Genomic DNA, 11487 nt, shown 5'->3' on the forward strand with positions numbered 1-11487 from the left:
AAACACCGTTCCCAGGATATTTGCTGGGGCTACTGCAAGGACAGAGGGTGGGAAAAGGGGAGACTGAGGGGGACACTTATTCCCTGCACCCCCTCGCCCCCTGCCACTGGTTAGTCAGCTTTTATCAGCTTTATCGGGGGCTCTGCCTACCCTTTGTTTCAGGTGAAGAGTCGGCTGCAGATCCAGTGGGGAGGTGTGGGAGGGGAGACGGCAAGGTTTTAAGCTCACACTTGGGAGTGAGCTATCCAGTCTGCTGGTCCCAAGAGCCAGAACTCGGCCGTTTCCACTTCGAGGAAGCGTCACCTGGGCTCTATCCTCTCTTCCCTTATGAGAATGGTCAGGGAGGCTAGTCTTCCTTGGAAATACTCTCAGGCTTCTGCCTGTGCTCTCAGGCCGGCCCCGCAGCTCACTGCCCCCCAGGGTCTCCCACTAGCCTACCATCCCATCCCTTGAGTCTTTCTCAGATGAGCCCAAAGATGTGACACTTACTGAAAAGATAAAAAGGATGATTAAAGATCAAGGTTCTATTATTGCATAAATTGACAGGGAAGAAGAAAGATTGGGGGTGGGGTGGGGAAGAAGGCAGGAAGGGCGGTGAGGACCCCCAAGCCTGTAAACCCGGTCGGGGCTACTTGTAGCAAATAATATTTACTTTCTAGTCCCACAAGCTTCGTAGATCCAGGAGGGAGGCAGAGACTTCGAGGTGGCTCCTGCTGGCTCTGGTTAGGGAAAGTACCCTAATTAGGATGGGGTGGGAAGCCAGAAAAAAGGTAATTACTCATCCTATCCCAAATGAGGCTCACTGACTCCATGGGAAACCTGCCCCGGGAACACACCCTATTGGAAAGGTCAACACCACCAGAAGAAAACTGCGGGCCGATGGGGAGTGTACTCTGACATTCAACCGAGGACTGACAGGTCTCCAGAAAAAGGCCGGCCACCTTTGCTGACTGCTGAATTCCCAGCTCAAGCTTGCTCTCCAAATTCCATGACGAGCGGAAATCTCCACCTCCCCCAAGTGCCTTCCTGCTGTTCTGCGCAGTTACCTATGAAAGCAATGACGACTTTTAAAGCAACGTTCCCTGTTCCCTGCGTAGTAGGTGTTTGACAGGGGGTGGATCTCAGGGGGCTGGGGGAGCGGTGATGACGGAGCAGATGAAGAGGGAAAAATAATAAGGTTATACATAGGTTAGCAAATCTGGATTTTTAAAAAGTAGGTTTTGGAGAATACCTCTACTCCAAAAATAGAGGTTATGGGACACAAAAAACAGGTCTAAACTTTCCATTGAGATTCTTAGGAACAGAGGGATTTCAGCTCCAAGGGATGATAGCCTAGTAATTCAACTCCCTTATCCCCATGACTAAAAATAAGGATGATTAAAGAATGGAATCCTAGCTCCCTGTCATCCCAGACAGCCAGGCCTTGTCCCTGGACTTGTAAATCAGGCAAGCAAACAAGCACACTGGAGAGAAATAATTGCCTTTGTAAATATTTTGACTGTATCTACCCATTATTAAGGCAGTAAGGTTGAGGACCACAAGGTCACCAATGGATCCCCATTGGGTCCTTCTTTGGCCAGCTGCTTCCTGTGTGGGTCAGCGTATGTGCTTGAAATGACTGTGAAGTCAGCTGGCCTCTCTCCGACCGTGTGTCCTTGCATCTTCTGTCGTTGGGAGCGACTTCCATGTCCTCCAGAATTTCTCAGGCTGCATCTCCAAATGCCTTCTGCATGATTTGGAATGTCATTCCTATCTCACAACCTGCTGTCTCCAACCAGGGATTCCTCCCAGGGCATTGACTGCGTTTCCATCAGGAGCTTGTGTTGCCACAGCTGCGAGAGCAGATAGAGCTGGGGGACAGGTGAAGCTGTCACTTCAGCAACTTCTCAGACATGGCAAAATAATTCCAGCCCACAAGAGAACCCAAAGAATGTCTCTGCTACGGGGGCCAGTCCGTGGGACATAGATTTCCTTAGGCGCAAGGCTCAGAGATGTCAAGGCCGGGACTATGGCCAAATGGGACGGTAGAAGATTAACTCAGGGAGAAGGAAAGGTGAGACACAGGTACATCCTGAATGTCCTGAGCTGGGCCAACGCAAGACAGATTTCACGCAAGACAGATCTAAATTACCTTTGGGATTCCCCTAATTAAATTCTCTGAGACTTTGAAATTACAGCAAGTATAGGGTGTAAATTGCTTTGCATTCTGTTTGCCTTCTATTAGACTTGTACCGTTTCTGATCGTGTTTGGCCCATGGTGGTTGGCTGTAAGCAAACTGCACCGAATCCCATGAAAGGTAAGGACATTTCTATTTAACTCCCCCAAAGTCCATATAGGGATACACACACACACACGTACACATACACTCTGCAAGACTTTACTATTATCCAGGTTGAGCCAATATTTCTGTTGTCCTAGGAAGAAAGAAGGAGATGTGGCATTAATGGTATCTGTATTTACCGGAGTTAGTACAGATTTTTTTCAGGGTGTGTCTCTGGCCCTGGAAACTGGGAAATCAAACTTAAAAGGAAAGAGAAATACAAGTGACCTGCCATCTAGAAATCTCGGAGACAGGCAGCACAGAGTGAATGGGTGTTACTGGTGTCTCCAAGACTTCCCCTTGGCTCCAGTCATCCCAGAGAACATGGGAGAGCAGGATTCCACCCCAACCCCACCATAAACCTGAGGCACGTACAGGTATGCTGACCCCATGGGCTGCTCTAGCAGAAAGCAGTGAGGTCATGGGTGGATAACAAGGATGTTTATGAGATACGGTGTGGTGAGAAAAGCCTGACTTAGAATCTGGGCTGCACCATCCACCAGCTGTGTGATCTTGCCCCCGTGCCTTAAACTCTCTGGGCCTCAGGTTCCTCATGTGGTGCGATGCTCAGAATTGCCTAAAGTGACCGTGGGTTCTCACTCTGGATTGCCTGGACAGTGAGACCATGTTAATTTCAAAAATTGTGGTAAAATATTTGTAACATAAAATGTGCAATTTTTAAGTATAAATTCAGGGGCATCGATGACATTCACAATGTTGAGCAACCATGACTCCTATTTCCAAAAGGTTTCCATCACCCCAAAGAGAAACTCTGTAACCCTGTAACTGACTCCCCACTTGCCCCTCCCCCAGCCCTTGCTAGCCTCCGATGTGCCTTCCTTCTCTATGAATTTGCTTATGCCAGACATCTCATGTAAGTGGAATCATACAATATTTGTCTTTTTTGTGTCTGGCTGATTTCACTCAGCTTCATGCTTTGAAGGTTCATCCATGGCAAGGCAGGTGTCAGAACTCACTCCTGTTTAAGGCTGAGTATACACCGTGGTTTGTTTATCCGATCGTCTGGTGGTGGACACCTGGGTCGTTGCCATTTTTTGGCTGTTGGGAATAATCCTGCCACAAACATTGGCGTGCGAGTATCTGTTCGAGTCCCTGTTTTCAATTCCTTTGGATATAGACCTAGCAGTGAAACACCATCCACTTTTAACTTCCTCCCCCATCCTGGGTGCTCACACCAAGCCAGAAAATGAACTCTGATCCTAAAAATAGACAGAGATTTAGATGTTCTAGGGCAAGCTGACTGCAGTGTGACCACAGAAGAGTACCTGTGTCAACCCTTTGTCTCTTCAAAGCCACACATGCTATTGCTCCCTCTGTGTGCAAATAGCCAAGCCTCTGTGGAGGGCAGCGTGGGGGGAAGTCAGATACTCTCAAGGGGGCTCCTGCTGCTTGCCTCTTCCCTGAAAGAGCAGAAAAAGAGGAGACACTCCATTGTTCCTGAGGACAGTGGCCCATTTAGGAGGAAGGAGAGAAGAAATTGGCATATTGAGTTTTTTCGGGGGGCCAGATGCTGGGGTAGGAGCTGTTGGCTCATCTTATTGTTGCTCCGATTTCATAGAACAGGAGGTCGGCTCGGAGGAGGTGCTCACGGAGTCAAAGACTCAGTGGCAGACACTGACAATGCAAAACTTCACAAACCCAAGCAGGTGACTCATCCTGAACAAGGCACCCACAAAATGCTGTGGGAACTCAGGACAGGGAGAACCCACTGCTGCTCGGGGGTTCCGGGGAGTTTTCACAGAGAAGGTGGGCTGGGAAGCTGGACCACAAAAGATCATTTTATTTGCACAGGAAGATGGGGCAAGGAGTGGGAGCAGCAGGAATTGAGATGCGGTTAAGAAGTATGGAAATTGGTTTGGAATCTTTTTCTGTTATACCTGGTTGAACTCCCAAGTCCAGCAACTGTGGTCTGAGATGCAGGTTGGCAGGGGTCTCCTGGGAGACAGATTCTGAGACGGAGGGTGAAGACCAGGGTGTTTACTGGGGAGTGCCCCTGGGGTCCACACCAGGGAGAGGGAGCTGGAGTGCCTGGAGGGGGAGGTGGGACTGTGATGCCTGCCAACAAAGGTGGCCCTTCCTTTGTCCCAGGTGGGCAAGGGAGCGTGGCCTTTCTCTCCTGCGTTGGTCAGTCATTGGATATGGGCTGCCCTTGGAAGGAGCATGACCTTGGATGAGGCAGTAATCTTCAACCAATATAATCCTCAAAGAGGGTGGACAGCTGAGGCCTGTCAGCTGACAACCTTTGCGGCATCTGGCGGAATCAGGTTTCCATTCCCAAAGGGGGACCTCGTGGCAGAGCCCAGGGTCCCCGTGCACTGACTCCCCAAGGGTCCCCCTGCCCTGTTGTGCGCTCAAGGCTGAGGACCATCAGATTCCTTGGCCCCTCGTCTCTCCTCACTTAGACGATGGTTGAAACAATAAATCAGCTTGAGTGTGTTGAGCAGTTCATTTGTGCAACGTCTTTGATATTAGACAGGAAGACAAATGTTTATGTTGTTATTAATTAGTTTGTTTGATTAAAAAGAATATGTTTATTCATCCGAAATGCAAAATTTTAAATATATATTTAATATATTTATTTGAAAATAGAATAACGTATTCTGATATTATTATTACTTCTAAATGGAATTCCCAAGGAAAATGTTAAGATCCCTGTTGTCTTTCAGAGCAATATGAACATACCCCCAGACCACTGGGGACTCGGAGACGGGAGTGGTTTTTGTATCAATGGAGACAAGTAAAGGCTGCAGCTGTCCCTGCTGTAACCCGAGCTCCAGCTGCTCACATCTCTCCGTTGTCTCTGGACTTTCTCACTTCAGGGTGAGTAGTTAACTCTTAAGGAGCTGGGGTACTAGTCTCAATAAACCAGTGGCTGCCTCCTGCACGTTCAGGCGAATGATCAAAATGGCTCTTGGATAACATTCCTGTGTGTTCCCCCACCCCACCCAAATGACAATTAAAATGGACTTAAACAAAAAGAGAAGATATTGGCTCATGCACCTGAAAAGCCCAGAAGGCTTCAGGAATGGCTGAATCCAGGGGTTCAAAAATGTCATCAGATCCCAGCTTCTCTCTGTCTCTCGGCTTTGCCTCGTCTCAGTTGACTCCATTCTCAGACGGGCTGTTCTCTTGCAATGAAAGATGGAGGTAGCAGCTCCAGACAGCTGGTGCATGTTCCGCTGGAAAGAGCAAGCCTCTTTTCCAGAAGCCTGGGCAAAAGTCCCAAGGATTGATCAGTTCGAACAGTCCTAAGGCATGTATCTGCTTGAGCCAATTACTGTGGCCAGGAGAATGAGGTATGTTGATTGTCATGTCCTGCGCCTCTGGAATCAGGGATAGACCCCACCCCTGGCTGCCACCTTGAACATATGGACTGACCCAATTAAAGTTAGAAGCTTTACGGGGAGCGTGTGTGGCTCAGTTGGTTAAGTGTCTGCCTTTGGCTCAGGTCATGATTCCAGGGTCCTGGGATCAAGTCCTGCATCGGTCTCCATGCTCAGTGGGGAGCTGCTTCTCCTTCAGCTGCTGCTCCCCCTGATTGTGTTCTCTCTCTTTCTCTCTCTCTGACAAATAAATAAAATATTTAAAAAATTAGTTAGAAGCTATAGCCCAAAGAAGAGTGAGGCAGACACAGTTGGTTGCCATGGTTGATTAAGTGGGGTTGGAACTCAGTGTCCTCCTTCCCTCCCCTGGTGTACCTCCCTATATCACCGGTGATTAAGAGCAGACAAGGACATTTCCCAGACTCTCTTGCAGCTATAATTTCTGCTGTGATTTGATTCTGCCTGTTGGATGGTCTCCTATGAATCTTGAACCACTGAATTGAGGCGGAGCCAAGATTCTGCTGGCAAATTTGGCTGGGGAAGTGTTCGGTTTTTCTGTAACAGCTGCAGCAGAGATCTCAAGGTCCAGTCTTTGGCCTTGTGGGTGTTAAGAGGCAGGATGGGCTGTCCATGAACCTGGTGTGGACCACAGCAGACATGGCGTGCTCAAGGAGCTGGCAACAGTGCAGGTGGCTTCCCGATCATGGCCATGGCAGTGTGGTTCTGGCTTTCTGAGCACAGACCAGGCAGCAGGGTGACTGTAGGACTCTTTCCTGGATACTCAACCCAGAGTCTGCTTCTTCAGCCTTCACAGTTTGGTTGGCCAATTATATGCTGGAACAAATTCTTCTGCTTCATTAAGAATGAACTCCATTCTCTGCATCGAAATTCTCTTGCCAACCCTACAGATGTCTCCTCCATGCTACTGCCTTGCAATCCTACCCCCTACCTTTTTCTTATTGGCAGTGCCCACTCCCACTAGAGACCCTGAGAACCTTTCCCAGCCTCTTTACAGCATGTTCTGTGTTGGGTGTGTGTGTGTGAGGAAGGGAGCATTCCTGGACAAGTTTTCTGCCCTAATGACAGAAATGCCCTAGAGACATTTAAGAAAAATCTTCCTCCCTGCTTTTGGATGTGGTCGGGAGAGAATGTGCTGTGTGGTGCTGAAGCAGCCTTTTTGTAACCCTATGGCAATAAGCTTAAGGATCTAAGCCAACTGATGTGCCACTAGATTAACACATTTTGGAATTGGAAATTGCATGAGAATTTTCTATTGTTTAATCCACTTTCAGCTGGAAATGGAGAGAGAAAGAGAGAGAGAGGAGCCAAGGAGGCAGTGGAGGGGGACAAATTCTGATTTGGTTAATGTCCCTTGTGGAATTAACAGTGACTTTGGGTGTAGGCAGGAAGCCACAGTCTTCATTTTTGGGAGACACAAACATTCATCTTTGGGCTTCTCTGGTGCTGAGTCCATCAAGTTTGGCAGAGGGGAGTGGCAGCAACTCCGTTGTCAGTTGGCATGCGCGGTACCACCTGCTTCGCATTCTCATTTACGGCTTATAAAATAGTATAGCTCTCATCCATGCTCCCCCAAGGCCTCTGACGCCTATTTTTATGTGATCTTCACAAAAAATCTTCAAGGCAATAGGGCAAATATTATTCGTCCTGCATTTCTGATGACAAAACTGGGACAGGGACTTAAATTGCTCAGCCAACCTCGCATAGCTGATTAAGGGAGGCACAGATTTCCTGACCCTTGTTCTAGTTTTGTTTCCACTGCACCACATTGCTGCCTCTAAACTTTGGCAAAATGATTTGTGAAAGAAAAAAAATGAAGAGCCCAGCAGCGAAACAGGCAGCGGGTTCACCCTGTGCTCCCAGAGGGCAAAGGGCCTCACTGGTCTCCCTGGGACCCTATCGTGCTTTTGGCCTTCTGTTGCTCGGCAGAGGCTGGGGACCTCTTGCAAAACTGTCGTTTGGCTCATTCGTTAGCGAGGGGCGAAGCCTCGAGCTTACCAAGTGGGGGTGTTTGGGGTAAGTTTCGTATTGCTCCACACAGAGCAATAAGGAACAGCGCAGACATATGCAAGACAAGAGCCCGCCGGGCTCAGAGGTCACAGAGGAGGGGCTGGAGGGTGGCTCCGGGTCCTGTGTGGCTCGGGGGACCCTGCCGTGGGACTGGGATAGGCATTTCAGCCTCCTCCATGGGGCTCGGCTGCCCTCTGTGTCTGCTTTTCTGTCCGGCCATTGACTTCCTTGTTGTTTCTTTCCTGGGTCACTCCCTTCTTGACTCTGGCCACTCAGAACCTCTTTGGCCTCCTCTACATCTCTGGGAGGAAGGGACATTCAACACAGCAGGGGTGAAGGCAGCGCTGGGTGACAAATGAAGCCCCTGTGACAAAACCCAACCGGGGGAGGCTGCTTCGCCCACTGCTGGCACTGCCGGGACAGAGATGGGGCGGCCCCACCATCTGTTCACGCAGGGCCTTGGGTCCTGGGTTCCTGGCCAGCCGGAGCCACCTTGTGCCAGGCAGCTGTGGTGCTGGAGGGGATGGCAAGAGCTCAGGGTCACATGGTAGAAACACCCAGGATCCTGGGCCCGGCCCTGTGTCAGAGGGCGGTTTCTATAGAAGGGTCGGTGGGAGGCGTGAAACTTGTCCGGCACAGTCCCCTTCCTGGGTTCTGATTTCAATGATCTCCGCTCAACCCTGGAGTTCCCTGAGCAGCCATGCCTTTGCCAGGCTCAAGAAGGAGCTGCGAGGACGGATTTGGTTTCTCAGACCTTGCCCCGTGCGGCGGCCGAGGGCGGCACAAGCTTCTCCACGTGGGCCCGGTTTCCCTCTCCCTTACGTGCCCCGGGCTGACCCGGGGAAGGCCCGGCCCCCAGGAGAGGGAAATGTCTGGGAATTTAGGGACCACCGCACTGTGGTTCTAACCTCATTTGTCCGAGGGGAGACAGATCAAAAGGAGGGCTTGCGAACTCTCCTTCTAAATCCCTTCAAGCCTGTTCTAGCTCTGGACAGCTCCACGTTGCACACTTTCTTCCTGCCTCCAAACCTGCCCATTCTTGGGCTCTGCCTCGGATGATGGGCCAGTGTGTGGTTGAGCATAGAGATCGCGGGCGACACCCTCTTCCCGTCCCGTGTGGGCCCCACAAAGTCAAAGGAGGCTACAGTCAAACTGTGAACCCGAATGAACACGAAACCTAATCGGGTTTGGCCCCTAGCTGAATTAGACTATTTTTAGGTGAACTATTTTAATAGCATCCCCACCTGCTTTGCATTCAGAGTTTTCACGCTTCCCTTAAACTTTCATTTGTCAATATTCTGTTTCATTTAATTCCAAACTGCCGCTCCAGGTGTGATGTGGGCACCCGGCCTCTGAGTCCCTGTGGGACCAGCCACTGACGCAGCGGCCAGCTGTCTCTCTGCTGAGGTACGTGAGAGAGCCGTTGGGCTTGCTCATCAACTTTGCTGGACTTCCTGTTTCATATTGCTCTGCTCGGTACTACGTCCAGAGGTAAACTGAGGTGCGGATCTTGGTACTCAATAAATGCTTTCTGAAAAAATAAATGACTAAAACATGGGGAATAACTTTAGTTTAGGCCCTCTGTGTCACCTTGTCTCCCCTTTCTGGACTCCCCTTTCTTCCACTGGTGGCCTCGAGGCCCCAAGGTCCTCACAACACCCCTGGCTAACTCCAGACTCTCCCCTTGGGCCTGCCCTCCAGGATCCTATTTTCCAACGGAATTCTGGGAGAATGGAATGGTTAACCCAAATGAAAGAATCCCCTAATGGTAGACTTCCAGACATTGGCAAATTGGTCAGAGAACCATGTTAGGTGGGGGTGAGGTGGGAGTGGGAGACAGTCAGGAAACATTTCCAGAACCCCAGCTCTGTAAGGCTGGCCCTGGATATCTGAAATGCAAACCCCAGTCAGTGGGAGCAATGACACTTGTTCTTATTCAAACCTTTCTCTGGATGAGCTAAGCAAACGGGACAATGTACGTAGGCGGAGAGCTGTCCCTTATGAGAGCGAATGGAAGAACCAGAAGACACAAAGTCACTGGATTCCAATTTAGATGACAGGGCATGACTGCAAAGTTTAAAAACAAATGTTATCGGATGTGCACGCTCACACGAAACCCATCCTTTAATGGGAGCAGGTCTCTTGTTTCTGTGATGTTTTTTTCCTAACAGAAATCAACCTGCATTGAGGATTGCCTTCAAGTCAGCTGGCAGACACACCAGAAGAGTAGTCTCTCAAATTTTCATTAAAAAAAAAAAACAATGGAGGGGATTCCTTGGCATGATCATGAGCCTTAGGCATTACTCTTTGTAACAAATGACCTTAAAAAATAGCTGTATTGGGATATAATTGATATACAAAATTACCATCTGTTGTACAATAAACTGCATATATTTAAGTGTACATTTTTTAAAAGATTTTTTATTTATTTATTTGACAGAGATAAAGACAGCCAGCGAGAGAGGGAACACAAGCAGGGGGGGAGTGGGAGAGGAAGAAGCAGGCTCACAGCGGAGGAGCCTGATGTGGGGCTCGATCCCATAATGCCGGGATCATGCCCTGAGCTGAAGGCAGACGCTTAACCGCTGTGCCACCCAGGCGCCCCCTTAAGTGTACATTTTGATGAGTTTGATGAGTCTCTCTCTCTCTCTCTCTCTCTCTCTCTATATATATAGAGAGAGAGAGAGATGAATGCATCCATCACCCCCCAAAAGTTCCCCTGTGCCCTTGTATTCCATCTCTCTTCCCTATGCTTCCACCTGCCCCGTCCCAGGGAACCACTGGTCTTTGATGGCAAATAAGCATCTTTTCTAAAAATTAGATTTTCCCTAAAAGGCCGAGAATTTTCTAGCTCTGGGGCTATGGTCATGAAGGGAGGTCCCCAAAAGAAGTCTAAGGCAGTTCTCAGCAGGTGCAGACCATGTGGCCTCCAAGGAAGGTACTGTCTGTTTGCATATGTAAATCCTGGTATGGCTTTTGAAGCATTAACCACATTACTTTACATTTTTTCTTGTATTCGATGATTTTCTGTAGTTGGAATCTACTCACCCAAATTAATTGGCCAGTTCTACAATTACACGTTGAAGTCGTCATCTGGGAAAGTAACAGTCTTTGCTTCTTATGCCAAATGGTGTCATTTGAGGAATTCCAAACAGCCTTCAGGACATAGTTGTTCTTTTCTGGCTCCGTCTTGTATGAGGGAATCGCTTCCTTTCCCCCTAAACTTGCTTCTTGTGCCCCAAGACCGCGTCCAGCCCTGGTTCATGTCCATGCTATCCTCGAAATAGCGGCAGGCCCATCCCACCCTTTCCGTGCCTGCCTCTTTTTTTTTTTTTAACATTTAAAAAAAATATTTTATTCACTTATTTGACAGAGAGAGAGCGAGAGCACAAGCAAGGAGAGCAGCAGGCAGAGAGAGAAGGAAGGAGGCTCCCCGCTGAGCAAGGACCCCCAATGCAGGACTGCATCCCAGGACCCCGGGATCGTGACCTGAGCCAAAGGCAGACACTTAACCAACTGAGCCACCCAGGCGCCCCTGCTGTCAGCCTCTTAGGGGACCTTCTGCCTTTCTCACTTGCCTTACTCTGGACCTGTCGGCCCCTTCAGCCTCTTCACTGAGGCTCACTCCCTCTTTCAACCTCTATGTATTAATGGATCTTTATAAAAGGCAAATCCAATCCAATCATTCTTCTGCTTCAAATATTTAACTTTGTGACTTTATAATGTGGCTCCTCTCTACCTGTCCAGAGCCTCCCCACTCATGTCCCCACCTCCTGCCACCCAGCCTTCTTTTT

At 49.2% G+C, this 11487-nt stretch overlaps 1 protein-coding gene across 1 annotated transcript; it reads left to right on the plus strand.

The window, feature by feature from the left end:
- Positions 1-1115: 1115 nt before the first annotated feature.
- Positions 1116-10032, plus strand: LOC148109705 (uncharacterized). The gene is made up of 4 exons (XM_087863726.1): positions 1116-2053; positions 2225-2297; positions 5009-5162; positions 9024-10032. Exons 1-4 carry the CDS (start codon positions 2009-2011, stop codon positions 9070-9072), a joined length of 321 nt encoding a protein of 106 aa, XP_087719852.1. The 5' UTR covers positions 1116-2008; the 3' UTR covers positions 9073-10032.
- Positions 10033-11487: the final 1455 nt, after the last annotated feature.

The sequence above is a fragment of the Ursus americanus genome, chromosome 7, assembly GCF_024610735.1.
Source record: "Ursus americanus isolate L20-20 chromosome 7, mUrsAme1.1.p, whole genome shotgun sequence".
In the NCBI taxonomy this organism is placed as follows: Eukaryota; Metazoa; Chordata; class Mammalia; order Carnivora; family Ursidae; genus Ursus; species Ursus americanus.

Coding starts and splice junctions, on each gene's coding strand:
- LOC148109705 (XM_087863726.1), top strand. CDS start 2,009: ATGGCCAAATGGGACGGTAGAAGATTAACTCAGGGAGAAGGAAAG. Junction 2,054..2,224: donor TAACTCAGGGAGAAGGAAAG/GTGAGACACAGG, acceptor GCCTTCTATTAG/ACTTGTACCGTTTCTGATCG. Junction 5,163..9,023: donor CTGGACTTTCTCACTTCAGG/GTGAGTAGTTAA, acceptor CTGCCGCTCCAG/GTGTGATGTGGGCACCCGGC.